The sequence below is a fragment of the Diorhabda carinulata genome, chromosome X (genome assembly GCF_026250575.1).
Source record: "Diorhabda carinulata isolate Delta chromosome X, icDioCari1.1, whole genome shotgun sequence".
In the NCBI taxonomy this organism is placed as follows: Eukaryota; Metazoa; Arthropoda; class Insecta; order Coleoptera; family Chrysomelidae; genus Diorhabda; species Diorhabda carinulata.
In genome coordinates, this window is record NC_079472.1 from 11,084,261 (window position 1) to 11,099,922 (window position 15,662).

Genomic DNA, 15,662 nt, shown 5'->3' on the forward strand with positions numbered 1-15,662 from the left:
CAGCAGAACAACAACCTGAAGCAAACAGTAAACTGCAGAGAGTTGAACCAGAACGATTTTACCAGGAGAACGTTCGAAAAGCCCATTAACCAAATACGAGAAAATACCTCGACCACGACGAAAAGTGAAGACACTTCGAAGAAGAAAAATGATAGTAGAGGGCTAGTTGTTAAGTGGGGTCACCAATTAAAAGGCTAGTTCATCTGAAGTTTATAGGGATTTCATTTAATGTGTGGATTTGCTCCCAACGAATAGGCCGAGCAGCAAAGACGACCCTTTAAGCGAAATTAGGGCTCCGATTGGTTTTCAAAATCTAGAGATTTTAGACACAATGTTACTCGCTGATAAAAGAGTAAAAATGAACCTTTCAAAGGCCGATATTATAAGAGTGTGGGCTAAACAAGAATCTAGTCATTTCCTTTTGACATACCAATCATTTGGACGTAACCAAAAGATCATGTATGTGAATATTAGTTTTATTTGATCTTTCAAGATGATAATACCAGACCACATCCCACGAAAATGGTACAAAACATCCTAGAGTAAGGATATATATCCAAACAATGAATTGGACAGCAAATTCACCAGACATGAATTCCATTGAACATATGTGGGATTATATTGGCATAGCAATACCCAATGGAGAGAAAACCCTTCAAGATCTGACTTTTCACACTTCAATATATTATTATTACACTAAAGTATAAGTTTAAACACATTTTATGAATTTAAAAATATTTTTTTATTAAATAACCAGGGGGGCAAGTTTGGTATGAGTTATCGTGTGACAAAAAAAAAGTTTAAATTTTGTTAACCAGTGAAATTTGTTTCGATTCTCTTACAACAAGTAATTGATAAACATTTTACCGACCCTGACATCTATAACCTTTGTTAGTGTGAGTCATTTATACATTGTATATCATTTAACAACGGATATTGTTTAATATTACCAACATCGACTCTTGAATACCAAACTTATCTTTATACTTGACCAGCGAAATAAACAACAAAACAAAACGGTTTTTATGACCAAACAACTCCTACGACAAATTCGTATGTAGTTAGTTCCAAGACTTTTACTAATATTTACTTATAATAATCCTTGAACGGAAAATATCGTCTTATGCAAACATTTTATCTAATTATTATAATTTCTCGACAGTTTCTGAAGACGTAAAACCTCACGAGTATGAACCACATACACACAAACTTTATGTATATATTTAAATGAATTAGCCTACCTATTTATTTGTATTAAATTACAAAGTTTGTAAACTTATTTTCGAGTTCCAATTAAAAACAATCAATATCAACAACCGAATCAGACGAAAGACGCACTACAACACACACAAATCCATTAAAAAATATATACATATATATAAATGTATAAAAAGTCGGCAACAGCGCGTCGTGCTTCCCTATCATCGGTCATCTAACGACTGATTGTGTATTTGTTTAGTTTCCTTCACTCTCTGACCAATGAGGCGACCGTGCAGTAGATGACGTACGCGTCGATCGTGATACGCCACAGACACACTACCGACAGCTACCACAAAGATACTGCTTCAATCGGCAACCGCGATTTTAATGTGGAATAAGAAATTTTCGACCCTGCGTAACCTAGTAAAAGGGGCGCAAGACACAACCCCGATTTGATGCGACGTGGGCGAACGTCGGGGACTTGAGAGTTTTACCTATTTTTAAATACAGACGAATGTTTTATGTTATACAAGAAGGAATTGACTTATATATGTCGAATAAACATTCATACTTAAAATATACGAAAATAAAATAGGATTTAAGCGAAATATTAGTAACTAAAAGTGTATGTGTATGAAAAACTGTATAATTTAGTGAAAAATAAAATTTGAAACGGGTTCTAATAAATCGAAAGGGGTCCAAGGGGGACTCAAGAAAGAGTTATATGAATTTCCATCATAAGATTTTCATATTTTTAAAAGTTTTGGGAATATGGTGCAAAAAACCAGTAATAAGATTTTGGAAGTGGTCTAAGTGGATAAAGATTGTGATTTAGATACCCAAAATGATCCAAGTGAACTTTCATCATCATATTTTCAAAAATTTTGGAAGTATGGTACAAAAAAAAGCAGAATGGATAGTTTAAAAGTGGTCTAAGTGGATAAAACATGTGCTTTAGATATCCAAAATGACCCAATTCAACCCCTAGGTGTCCAGGGGGCACTCGTCAAAGATTTACGTAAACTTCGACCATTACTTTTTCATTTTTTTTTAAATGTTTATAAATATTTTACACAAAAAGCAGAATGAGTAGTTTAAAAGTGGTCTAAAAGAATAAAAAATGTGCTTAACATCCCCAAAATGATCCAAGTAAACCCCTAGGGGTTAAATAAACCTCTCGACAAATATTCACGTAAATTTTCATCATAAGATTTTCATATTTTTAAAAGTTTTGGGAATATGGTACAAAAAAACAGCAATAATAGGTTGAAAGTGGTACTAATGGATAAAGAATGTGCTTAATATTTCCAAAATGTCCCAAGTAAACCCCTAGGGATCCAGGGGACACTTGACAAAGTTTTACGTAAACTTCGACCATTACTTTTTCATTTTTTTTCAATTTATAGTACAAAAGTGGCCTAAGTGTATATAAAATGTGCTTAACATCCTCAAAATGACCCAACTAAACCCATAGTGGTTCATCAAACCTCTCGATAACGATTTAAGTGAATTTCCATTATAACATGTCCATATTTTAGAAATTCTGGGAATATGGTACAAAAACCAGCATGGATAGTTTAAAAGTGGTTTAAGTGGATAAAAAATGTGCCTTAGATACCCAAAATGATCCAAGTGAACCCCTACAGGTTCAGGGGACACTCAACAAAGATTTACGTGAATTTCCATCATAACCTAAATCTTCATATTTAATTCCTGACAGCTTTGATTTTATCAGATATGTGGCAACATTCCACTATCACTTGTCATCATATTCGTCTATTACTGATGATATTCATATTTATTAGTAAATCGTATATGCAACTAAAAGTGTAAAAACATGTTGTCAAGTGTCTTGATTTGGATAAAATGCACGTTCCTATAATATATTCACCCCGACTCTCTTTTCCCCTAACAAATTTCAAAATTGTTTCCATCAGCATCGTCGAAAGTGGGTGCGATATTTCAACATAGACAATGTCGCTAACAGCAAAACAGAAGGGCATGCCAAACTACCTTGAAACACTATAAATTTAATTAAATTAAGGGCGATGGTCAATTGGGGAAACAACGAACGTTCAATAATTAAAATTATGAATGAGGTTTGTAAATTCAATCTCGTCGTTTTAATTTATTTGTTTTTATAATTTGCAATTCCAAATATTTATATATATTAATAATGATAAAATTGTAAGGAAACATCATCATGAGTTGAAATTCCCATAGTGCCCTTCGTGTTAGTGAAATTGAAATTTCAAACCACGCTACTTCGTAAATTTAATTTTCTGCGCTATTTTTTTGAATAGCAGTTTTCCACTGAGAAAGAAACTCGACTTTCACAACTCATATTAAAAATTGAGTAAAATACAGATTTAAAATAGATAAAATTAATAACTTTTTAGATACCTGGTATAGTTACGATGGATATAAATACAAAAGAATGCAATGTAAGCTTTCCCTAACATTTTTGAAAGTATTTCAACTTGGTGTAAGTAATGAAAAAAAGTTTAGCAAACAATGTTACCAGCCAAGTCATATTTTTATACTATTTTTTTCCATAACATTGAATATTTCGTTTCATTTTCTCAGGCACGAAAGTAGCAGTCACCCTTTATAATAATCTGCCTCTTCTAACACGTATGCCATAATTTATTTATAAATAAACGACATTATGTTTACCTATTTAGCACGAATTTCATAAACTTATACAAGTATCTAAAAGACCAGACGAAAACACATAATAAATATTTTTTAATACACACACACTTACTACAACGGGCTTTTGTTTATTAAAATATTATAGGATACACGTTTATATAAATAGATTTGTCACTTATCTCACTGTTATTGTTTTCGGTTAATCAAAATAACTTGCAGAAAAAACTTTCGAACTAAATAATATAAAAATAGAATAATTAAGAAGTAAATGGACATCTGCAAGTAGAACCATTCACGTTGGCATAATTGTAAGTAATAAAATAAAACAGCGCGAGACTTACCATTCTTCACGGTTTTAGATTCCGTGCTAGAAGGTTCACTAGTATAAAGTTCTAATTTTCTACCGTACATAATCACACACTTTTTAGTTCATTTAGAATTGAAGTTAATCTCACCGAATTATTTTTAACATAATTGTTAATAAATATTTTAAGTTTTTATACACACACTAAGTCAAAACATGAAGAACACTACTAGACCAAATCGGCCATTATTTTTATTTGTATACATTTTACATTGCAGATGGCGCTCCGTATGCGTCAACCGGCTGTCATTATTAACCAAGAATTAGAGTAGTAGCAAGGATGTACCATTACGATAAGAATATAAATACTTGATATATTATTTTTTTTCAGAAATTACGAAAATATTTTCATTTAATTGATTGTCTTCTATATCTCTAATATCATAGTTTTTGTATATCTCACATTTATTTATAATTGATACAATAGACGCAACCTTTCTTTTTTAATCTTGATGAAATGGCATCTGTCAATTGTAAACGTCAACGTTGTTTTGTGAAAAGGTTTTAAAAATGAAAAATGTTTAACGTGTCTTAAAATTTTATCAAAAATGAATTACAAAGATAATGTATTGAATCCAGAACCAATAAAACCGAAAAGCAGTATTCTATGTTGGGATATTAGTGATTATAGTCAAACGATTCAATTTATTTTGTGTACTTGTGCAGTATTTATATTTTTCCTTCTATATGGTTACATGCAAGAACTTATATTTACTATTGAAGGATTTAAACATTATGGTTGGTTCTTGACACTAGTGCAATTTGGATTTTATAGCATATTTGGATTATTAGAAACGAAAATAAGACGTATAGGTACCAGGAAGTAAGTGTCGTAAATATTTAGTATTCAAATCGAAAGTTATTTTTTCTTGTAGGATACCAATTAAAACGTATTGTTTACTTGCTCTTTTAACATTAGGAACTATGGGTTTTTCGAATTCGTCCTTGGGGTATTTGAATTACCCAACACAAGTGATTTTTAAGTGTTGCAAACTTATCCCTGTTTTAGTGGGAGGGATATTAATACAAGGGAAAAAATACGGGCCTCTAGATTTCTTAGCTGCTTCATTTATGTGTATAGGATTAATTTTATTCACTTTAGGTATGTAGTATAACAACTAGGATAATAAATTGGATAAAGAATATGGTTTTAGCCGATTCTAAGGTACAACCAAATTTCAATTCAACTGGAATCGTGATTATATCAATGGCGTTATTATGTGACGCTATTATTGGAAACGTCCAAGAAAAATCGATGAAAAATTACGGCGCGACAAACGCTGAAGTCGTAATGTATTCCTACACTTTAGGTTTTTTGTATATTTTTATAATAATGTTGATTTCTGGTGATTTAATTGACGGTATAAATTTTTTTTTGCGCGTAAGTAATATTAGGTTACAAATGTTAGTTTTCTGTCGATTTTTCATTTTAGAATCCCAAGAAAATGTACGGTTATGCTTTTATATTTTCTTTCACGGGTTATTTGGGTATTCAGATTGTTTTAACTTTGGTTAGAACGTCCGGTGCTTTCGCCGCCGTTACGGTAACAACATGTAGGAAAGCTGTATCAATAGTTATATCTTTTATGTTCTTTAGTAAACCGTTCATATTTCAGTGAGTATTATTGTCGTTTATCGTATTTTTTAGCACTAAATTGATTGTTTTAGGTATTTATGGTCTGGTTTACTCGTGGTTTTAGGAATTTATTTAAATTTATTTAGTAAAAAACACCCAATTTCGTTAGGAGATTTCGAAAATAAAATCGAAGCTGTTTATAGGTACTTACGGTATAAATTTATCACTAGTAGGTATCAAAGTGGACGATATTTAACTGAAGTGTAATTAAATAAAAATAAACTGAAATAAATCTTTGTTTTATTAAATATACTTCGCATTCACATCCTACGATTTGTCTATAAACTAAATTTCCTTCTACATTGATTATGTTTTACGTTGACAGTTTGGAAGTCTTCTTCTTTTAATTTTGAAATTGACGTTTATGTTACGTGGTAGATTACACGGTTACATCAACCCGATGTAACTATGAATGTCCATTTTAGTGCGGATTAAGTTGGGTTATATAACATTAAGTGAGCTTAGATCCCATTTAGTATGAATTATGTCAGTTTAGATCACATTTAGAGTGTATTTAGTTAGTTAGTACACATTACAGTGCATTTGGTAATGATTAAGTTGGATTAAGTCACATTTAGCTCAAATTAAGTAGGCTTTGGTCATATTTAATGTGGATTTAGTAGTATTCTATCACACTTGATGATAATTAAGTAGGACTATGTTACATTTAGTGTTTATTCAGTGATTTTAGTCATATTTAGTTAGGTTATGTCAGTTTCGGGATATATTTTCTCCTAAATGTGTCGAATTTCCTCTAAATTTTTCAATTTAAAAAGATTAAGTATCCAACTTTCGTCTCATAATAAAGTTTATGTATATTCTTCTTGACACATGAACTATACGATATAGGTGAGGAAATAATAAGAAAAAGAAACAATTCTTTTTTCAAAATAAGTACAATTATATATTTAGCTATAGCATGCACTAATAATTACAAAAAAAACTGATTTATCAACAAAATAGGTACAATCACTGGCATACGTTCCAACAACATAAAAATCAAAATTCAAATAGTACCGAGATAAGTTTTAATGGCCGCCGAATCTCTATTCAACCAAGCCGCGTTCAATTTGATCGTTTCAATCGACTGTTGTACCGTTCTTTCAGTACCTGGAGCTTTGTGTTCAGTGAAAAACCTTTCGACTTCCGAAGCCTTTTCATCGCTAGCGAAATTTTCCGTTAAATATTTGATCAATCTGGTTAAAAGTTGCCCCGTAACGCGATCGTTGATCTTGGGCCAATTATCCTTGAAAAATTGCCAAGCTATATCTCTCCCGTTACTACTCAAACCCACCGAAGCTATAACGAACACGGTATCCTGAGAACGAACTTCATCCTGCGAATAAAACAAAAACAAAATCGAATCTCGTTATGGATAGATAAACGACTTACCGACATGGCGAATTCCAAAACTCTCTTCAACAAAATCGGATCTTTGGTAGCACCGAACGCCCTACTGATACGATCTTTTTCTTCGTGTAGATCGCTGGTTCTGTACAATTTCAATAAAACGTCGAATTCCTCAACGCCGCCGGCCCGCAAAACGGTCTTGTAACAAGCGCTACGAAGATCGGCCAATAAAACTTCCCGATTCGATACGTGATCAGAAAATCTCTTTTTCGCTTCGGATATACTCGATCCGTGATCCAACCAAGCCAATTTACCTAAAACCAATCCCCTCAACAACGTATCCAAGTGAGTTTCGCCGGATTTTTGCGTCCAACCTAATCGATTGTAAACTTTGTCCAACAACTTCTTTTGATACTGAAAATACAAAATTATAATACGTTCAGATTCGATTCATCGGATTTATTTACTTTGTTGTAATTTTCTTCGTAATCCGTATGGCCCAACAGCTGACCCAATCTCTCCAATATGTTACCTATGGAACTCCATACGTTGTAATTTGGTTCGTCTTCGAATGCTTTCAATAATTTCAACACCTCGACCGTACTCGTATGACCCGCTTTCACCATCGCGAATAAATCGTCCAACAATCCCAATCTATCTAAGGGAGGTAGGGTGCGATCCCTTATAGCCGGTATGAATTTCTTCAACATTTCCGGCGGATATTGAGTCCTGTAAAAACCTATCGTGCCCGGATTTATTTTAATCCAATCGTTTTCGTTCGCGTCAGGTACAATTACATCGGTGTTTTCAGTCGTCAAAACGGTGCTGACGATTTCTTTGGAAGGGTTCTTAGAGGTAGATATAGATATAGGGATCATCCATAAATAATTTTCGTTACTAGAATTCGATCCGTCGGCGGTGAATTTTGTTTGTGACAGAGTCAATTTCATTCCGCCCCCGTCACCTGAAAGTATAATCGGTTACTACGTAGACATCTATTTAAACGACATTTATATTCGTAGATCATAAATCCGTTACATTTCAAACGATCCTCTTATACATATGACGACTTATATATATTCATATATTGTAATTCCGTTGATTCTAAACAAGCCCCGTATGTATAAAACGATTTTTATATACGTAGATCGTAAGTCCGTTACATTTCAGACGACCCTCGTATACAAATAACGACTTATACATTCGTAGATTGTCAGTCAGTTACAGTTCAGATAACCCTCGTATACATATAACGGTTTATACATTCGTAGATCGTAAATCCGTTACTTTCTGCACAATCCTTGTATTTTCGACCATCCTCGTATACTTCGTAGTTATTTTTAGTTTGTAGATGTCTAGAGTCCTGTACTTTTTAAACAATTCTCGTATAAGTTTAATGTTCGTGGATGGTAGGTTCGTTTACTTTTCGAACGACCCTCATATTCATATGTTTTTTATATTCGTGGTTCGTTAACTTTCGCACAATCCTCGTATATAATATTTAATATTCGAATATGGTTTCCTTTTTAAATCAACCTCGTATACATAAGGTTTTTATATTTGTTAATTTCTCCACTATTCTCGTATATATTTCACTTTTATATTATTCATAGATGATAAGATCACTTCCTTTTTAGAAAAGCGTGGTATGCATACAACGAATTTTATAATAATAAATCCGTTACTTTCTGCACAGTCCTCGTACATGTATGACATATTCGTAAGTGATAAGTTCATTACATAACCCTCGTATATATATAATGACTTACATTCGTACATTACTGGTACAATAATTTTTGAACGGCTTTCGTATATAAAAATAATTTAAAACTAAATTATGTGGTTGAAATGAAATACAGGGTGAGTCGAAACGTGAAACTAAACGAAATTTTCTATAAAAAAAATCAAAACTAAATTAATAGGTAAAAAAGGGTTACACGCGTGATAATACAATTTGGGCTACTCATTAGATGGAATAAATACAATATTGGAAAATAGTAGAAAATTGGATGATATAGTACAGGGGGAGTCAAAAAGATGAAAAAAATACAATATGTTCTAATTTGACATAAGAACATTTAAGAGGCTGGAAAATAAGAAAAAATTGGATGATACAGTACAGGGGGAGTCAAAAAGATGGAAAACATACAATATTATGTTCTAATTTGGCATAAGAACATTTAAAGGGGTTGGAAAAATGTGAGGGGGCTTTAAAAAGACTAGATAAGTACTATTTTATGTTCTAATTTGATATAAAATACAATATTAAGTTCTAATTTGGCATAAGAACATTTAAGGGATGCGAAAATAGGAGAAAATTGGATGATACATACAGGGGGAGTAAAAAAGATTGAATAAATACAATTTTATGTACTATTGCGAAAAAAAATTTCTAAAATCAAATAAAGGGTTTCAGATAAAAACAATAGAGAATTGACTCACATAATACAGGGCGCGTCCGAGAATTTATAATTTAATATATAAATATCATAAAAAGAAAATCGAAATTAAATTGAGGTGTAAAAAAGAGTAATTCTGTGGTATAGGGCGACTCAAAAAAATGGAATAAAGACAATATTCTGTTATAATGTGAAAAAAAAATATATTTCGATCCAAATTATGTCGAAACGTATGAATATATATAATTTCGTTCCAACGAAACCAAAACTAAATTGAGAGGTTGAAAAAAGATGCGCACAATACAGGAGGGAGTCGAAAAAAGTTTGAATAACACAAAATTCTATTATAATTTCAAAACAAAAAACTAATTAAGGGAAAGAAATTACGGTGTGATTGAAAAAAGCTAAAAATCTCTGGCTTACCTGCAGATTTTTGTGAAACTTTAACGACGGGAAATCCTTTTTGTTTCGTCCACGTGGACATGACGTCGCCAATCGGTTTTTTGCTGGCTTCCTCCAACGCCGCCCACAAATCTTCCGTGAAAGTATTTTTGTATTGATACCTGGTCAAATACAAATTCATGCCTTTCCTGAAATCCTCGTCGCCTATATAATGATGTAACATCCTTATAACCGACGCCCCTTTATTGTAACTGATATCGTCGAATATTTCGTCGATTTCCGATGGATTGCCTACGGGCACTTCGATGGGATGGGAATTTTGCAGGCTGTCCAATTCCAATGCTTTGATGTAGGAATCGTTGACGAATTGCGTCCAAATGTCGTATTCGGGAAAGAGGAAATTGACGCAGAGGAATTCGACGAAGGAGGCGTAACCTTCGTTCAACCACAAATGGGTCCACCATTCCATCGTTACCAGATTACCGAACCATTGGTGGGCCAATTCGTGACCGACTACAAGGGCTATCCACTGTTTTCTAACGGCGGAAGTGTTTTTGGGATCGACTAGTAAACAAGTTTCCCTGAAAGCGAATTCAATATTCAAGTGAAGTTTGTTTTTTTTTTTGGAAAAAATACGATCCGCCTTGTATATTTATCAACATCAAATCGCCTCGTATGCTTTTTTATTGCACCCTGTACATCTTCTAAAGCTCATATCGACCTTTGTATTTTTGAAAACTATCGATTTTAACCCGTATAAGTTCATAATTTCCTTAAATCACACTGTAGATCTTTGAAAGCTTATATATTTTCAAAATTTTCTCAATCTTATGTACGAACTATGTAATTTTCTAAACTTTTCAGATTACCTTGTATATTATCAAAATTTATTTGAATCACTCATTATATTTTAGAAAGCTTTCCTTCTTTTTTACCACCCTATATAATTTTAAAAATGTCAAATCATTCTGTACTTTTTCAAAATTTTGAATCCTTCGGTACTTCAAATTCAACGAACTACCCTGTATATCTTTAAAAGCTTTTTTAACGACCCTGTATACATTTGTGAATCTTGAATATTTCCAAATTGGTTACAAATCACCTCGTATATTTTCAAAGCTCATAGAATTACCCTGTATAAAAAAAATATTAAGTTCCCTACATCATCCTGTATATTTATGAAAACTTCTTAAATCACCCTGTATATCTTTGAAAGCTTATATACTTTCAATTATCTCTCAATCTTGTAACGAACTTTATAATAATCGAAACTTTTCAAATTACCCTGTATATTATCAAAATTTATTTGAATCACCCATTAAATTTTTGAAAGATTTTCTCCTATTTTCAACACCCTGTATGATTTTGAAAGTTCCTCAAATCGTTCAGTAAATTTTTAAAATCTTAAATCGCTCGGTTTTTCAAACTCAAAGAACTACCCTGTATATATTTAAAAGCTCTTTTAACTACCCTGTATATTTTTCAATATTCCTTAAAACTTTCTGTACATTTTTGAAATACTTTCAAATCACCTCGTATATTTTCAAAGCTCATCGCATTACCCTGTATAAAACAATTGTTCCTTACATCATCCTGTATATTTTCAAAACTCCAAATTACCTGGTATATTTCGAAATTCGACTTAACCACCTAATATAAATAATTCTACATTTATCCTGTATATTTTTAAAAACTATTTGAATCGTCTTGTATAATCTCCAATTTTTTAAATGATGTTGAATGTTTTTTAAAAAGATTGTTGAATCACCCTATATATTTTCATAACAGTACTTATTATATGAACTCCCAAAATCACCTTGTAAATTTGTAAAACATCTCTAAATTACCCTGTATAATTTTAAACGTACCTGCTACGGTGAAATAAGAATATACTATGTTGCCAAATTTAACTCTACTTCAGATATTACGGAAAATAATTATTTCAAATTAAAGTTTCTTTATGGTAATATATTCTTATATAATAAACCCCCTCGTTTTATAACTTTCCCCGCCTATGTCTATCATCAGTTCTGCTAAGGAAACGTGACGATGAGTTGAGAAAAAAAATTAACGGAAATCGCACATAGAACCTTGACATTGAATAATGCAATCGTTAAATAATTCACACCTATTTTAATTAGAAAAAAAAACAGTCGATAATTACATATCCATAAATGCATCAATAAAATATCTAATTTTCCATTGACATAAAAAAAAGAAATAAAAGAATCTCACCTATAAGTAACCAGGCCCCAATTCTCCATGGCCCCGGCGCTAAAATCAGCTATAGCAATTAAATCGATCTTCGGTAACGGGTATGCAATATTGAAATATTCTTTATAATAAGGCAAAACTTTCGTGGCTACCTCCAGGGCGAATAAACCTTGTTCGGTTTTTCCCTTAGGGGTATAAACCCTTACGAGAACACCATCGCTCGATCTGTCTTCTACGTAATCGTATTCGCCTATAACCGCCGCTACTAAATATGTCGACATGATTGGCGTAGTTTCAAAATTATATCTGAAATTTGTTTAAAAAATGGGACAACCTTTATACTTTTTGTTACAATGCCAATACTACTTTTGGTAGCACCTCGTAAATATTCATACACTATAATTATAAGATTTTTATAAAGAGGATTTCAAAAATAGTGAACGAGAAATTGAAATTTCTGAAACGTTTGTATAGGGAGTTCCTACAGAAAATTTCAAAAGTTATTACCATCTTAATAAAAAAATGTCCGAAATATTTCAAAAATAATAGTAATGACCAATACAAAAATATAATTTTCAAAACATTAATACAGTTAATTTCAAAAATTAAGACAACTTTGATTCCAAATGTGTAAAATGCTCGTATAGAGAATTTCAAAAGTAATGACCAATACAAAAATATAATTTCCAAAACGTTAATACAGTTAATTTCAAAAGTTAAGACCACTTTGATTTTAAAAAATTCTGAAATACTCGTACAGGGAATTACAAAAGTAATGACCATGACAATAATAAAATTCCATAAACGTTAATACAGTTAATTTCAAAAATTACGACCACTTTGATGATAAAATTTCTGATATGCTCGTACAGGGTATTTCAAAAGTAATGACTGATGCGAATAATATTTACTTACTTAATGAGATCACCTTCGGGCTGGCTAGTTTTTACTGGCATATTTGATAAGGCGACTAAATCCTTGGGTACGGTAAGACTTATATCAAAAGTAGCTTTATGGGCCGGTTCGTCCCAACAAGGAAAACATCTACGCGCGTCCGTAGCCTCAAACTGCGTAACGGCCGCGTAAGTTTCAACCCCCTTTTGATTAACATATTTACTCCTACAAAAACAAACCCCTCCAATACTGATTGCGCTGGAAATTAAGTATTATACAACTCACCTATACAACCCCTTCATTTTTTCGTTGATTTCCCCAGTGAAATATATATCTAAAATATAAGAACCAGGGGTGATTTGTGACGGAAATTTCAATATGGCCGTTTCTTCTTCTGTACATAATGTTACTTGACCCGGTTTTAAAGATTTGTCGTCTTTTAAAGTCACCTCGTGCAATTTTAAGTCTAGTGCGTTAAGTACAATAGTATCGGTGTTGGTTAGAACCTAAAAAAATTTATTAACTCATACCTGAGATCCAAAGTAGCATAAAACATAACCTACATGGCAAAGGATCTAAATCCACCTTAAGAAGTTAACAGGACTATTAAAAGTGAAATAAATCAGCATAATGTAATACTTGAGGTAGATATATTAATAAAAATAAGGTCTAAAATTGATGATATTAATTAGGAATTGATTCAAAATCTTATCAGGACTTTAATCAATTTTATACAATCTGAAAATGATGAAATAATATAGATGTTGGTTCAGTTTGGTATGTGGTGGCTCACTAGAATACATAACCTCAAAATTTGTATTAATTACGTCAACAATTCGACATCACATTGTATTATATTGTATATTAACAATAAATTTCATATCAAGTTTAATATTATTATGCTATATGATCTACCTAACTTTTGTTTTAACTACAAATATGTACAAAAATACAGTTGATTTGTAGAAAAGAATCATAAATCCTTACTAGGAACATAGAATTATAAATTCCCATTGCACAATTTCTAGCTACGCATGAATATCGATGACAGGATGATCTCTCCCGCCATTTTGTCTAACGCAAACCATTATTTCCAATATGGCGTCTGGTTTATAACGCAATTTCCACCAGGAGTGGTTTTATACATTATTTTAATAAATCAACCCGAATTGATAGCAACAAAAAGACAATCAGAGGATAATTTGTTGAAAAAAAATATTAGTATCAATATTCATAAAAAAAAATTCATTTATTTTAAAAATAACAAACAATATTAAAAAAATATATGAAAACGATTTTATAGGTTATGTTATAGTCGAATTCAATGTGTATTTTTGATAAGTCACAAAAATGTCCAAATTAATTTAAAATTATTTATAATATCGTTATTTTACGAGGTCGATGGTAGTTCAAGTTTAATTAAAAAAAAATAATAAATAGTTTCCTTGAACAATACGAGTTGGTTTGATTAACATACAAGCAAGGTGCTTGAAGAAAGTATACATACCAAAAGAATTGTTAATTATTGCTTATTCTATCGATAAATAAATAGACAGTAGTTAAAACCAATAAAGGTGTGTTTTATTTTTATTACAATTTATTTCGTAAACCAGTATTGTTTATATTTTGAGCAACACTGTATTTATCTGCACCACTCGATTACATTATTAAAAATTAGGTTATGATAAGTGAAATATACAATACGAGATAATGGAAAATACCCAGAGACGTTTTAGATAAGATAATACGAGACTTATCAGTATGAAAATGGACAATAATTATACAGAAATAACTCCATCACAAAATTAGAAAAACAAAATCACTAATAATATATAAACATAAGCAACCTTGAAAACCATGCACTTATAATAAATTTAGTTAAATAGAAACCGGCATATGGTTAAAAAAGGACCTACCTCAATTTCAACAGAAACACTTCCCCGAAACAACAACGTTTTCAAATCTGGAACTAAAGATAAACGGTAGTGTTTAGGTTTAACATTTTGAGGTAATCTTTCGAATGGTTTTCCTTGTGGCATATTTGACGAGGTTTTCTGTACAGCGATGAAATGTCTCGTACTATTACTACTACAACTAATCCACTCACTACAATGTTGACTTCGCCCCACTGACACAGCAACCGATTGCGGCAAGCGCAGGCGATCCGTGCGACGATTTTTGAAGGGGACAGGGCCAGGGACGTTTCTCCTTTGCTTTCCTAACGGTACTTTATGATTACACAAATTTTTATTTCCTTTGTAAGTCGAGAATTTGTACGAAGCGTTTAAAAATTTCTTGACAACTAGTTCAGACAATATTTTTGATGACATTAAACTTATATGCGTGAGATGACTTGTAATTTAGTTGAAACATTTGAGGTTAAATGACAGAAGCACGTTTGTTTACTTTAATATTTTACGGAGACGGCTACCTAAATGTAGGCAACCAACAACTCATACATATATAGTGGATCGCTTCGTTTACAGTATTAACTTCAGTTGTATTTAAAAAACTTGAAATTAAACTAAAAACAACTAAAACAATAGTT

At 31.8% G+C, this 15,662-nt stretch overlaps 3 protein-coding genes across 8 annotated transcripts in view; 1 reads left to right on the top strand and 2 right to left on the bottom strand.

The window, feature by feature from the left end:
* The window catches only part of LOC130901918 (cyclin-dependent kinase 14), a 73,692-nt gene extending 69,264 nt beyond the window's left edge, over positions 1-4,428 (bottom strand). For 4 of the 6 annotated variants that reach the window (XM_057813608.1, XM_057813612.1, XM_057813606.1 and 1 more), the window contains exon 1: positions 4,197-4,417. In XM_057813608.1, the coding sequence (XP_057669591.1) occupies positions 4,197-4,266 (70 nt within the window). In that variant the 5' untranslated portion in view covers positions 4,267-4,417. Of the gene's footprint in view, positions 1-1,241; positions 1,607-4,196 lie in introns of those variants that run through there. The other 2 variants (XM_057813609.1, XM_057813610.1) reach the window with 2 other exon arrangements.
* A 14-nt stretch (positions 4,429-4,442) lies between these two features.
* LOC130901919 (adenosine 3'-phospho 5'-phosphosulfate transporter 2) lies at positions 4,443-6,087 on the top strand. Its single transcript, XM_057813614.1, has 5 exons — positions 4,443-5,042; positions 5,095-5,321; positions 5,374-5,600; positions 5,653-5,834; positions 5,888-6,087. Exons 1-5 carry the CDS (start codon positions 4,768-4,770, stop codon positions 6,060-6,062), a joined length of 1,086 nt encoding a protein of 361 aa, XP_057669597.1. The 5' UTR covers positions 4,443-4,767; the 3' UTR covers positions 6,063-6,087.
* Positions 6,088-6,732: 645 nt separating this feature from the next.
* On the bottom strand, positions 6,733-15,580 carry LOC130901920 (puromycin-sensitive aminopeptidase). The gene is made up of 8 exons (XM_057813615.1): positions 15,031-15,580; positions 13,400-13,620; positions 13,136-13,339; positions 12,242-12,526; positions 10,028-10,587; positions 7,673-8,169; positions 7,248-7,619; positions 6,733-7,191 (listed from the first exon to the last, which is right to left on the bottom strand). The coding sequence occupies exons 1-8, from the start codon at positions 15,442-15,444 to the stop codon at positions 6,862-6,864; spliced, it is 2,883 nt and encodes a 960-aa protein (XP_057669598.1). The 5' UTR covers positions 15,445-15,580; the 3' UTR covers positions 6,733-6,861.
* Positions 15,581-15,662: the final 82 nt, after the last annotated feature.

What these genes read in the sequence shown, in the direction of transcription:
- LOC130901920 (XM_057813615.1), bottom strand. Translation starts at nt 15,444, where the DNA reads ATGTCATCAAAAATATTGTCTGAACTAGTTGTCAAGAAATTTTTAAAC. An exon ending in AAAATGAAGGGGTTGTATAG is followed by an intron (nt 13,340 to 13,399) that starts GTGAGTTGTATA and finishes TTGTTTTTGTAG; the next exon opens with GAGTAAATATGTTAATCAAA. An exon ending in AGTTTCACAAAAATCTGCAG is followed by an intron (nt 8,170 to 10,027) that starts GTAAGCCAGAGA and finishes TTATACTTTCAG; the next exon opens with GTGACGGGGGCGGAATGAAA.
- LOC130901919 (XM_057813614.1), top strand. Translation starts at nt 4,768, where the DNA reads ATGAATTACAAAGATAATGTATTGAATCCAGAACCAATAAAACCGAAA. An exon ending in AGACGTATAGGTACCAGGAA is followed by an intron (nt 5,043 to 5,094) that starts GTAAGTGTCGTA and finishes TTTTTCTTGTAG; the next exon opens with GATACCAATTAAAACGTATT. An exon ending in GTATAAATTTTTTTTTGCGC is followed by an intron (nt 5,601 to 5,652) that starts GTAAGTAATATT and finishes TTTTCATTTTAG; the next exon opens with AATCCCAAGAAAATGTACGG.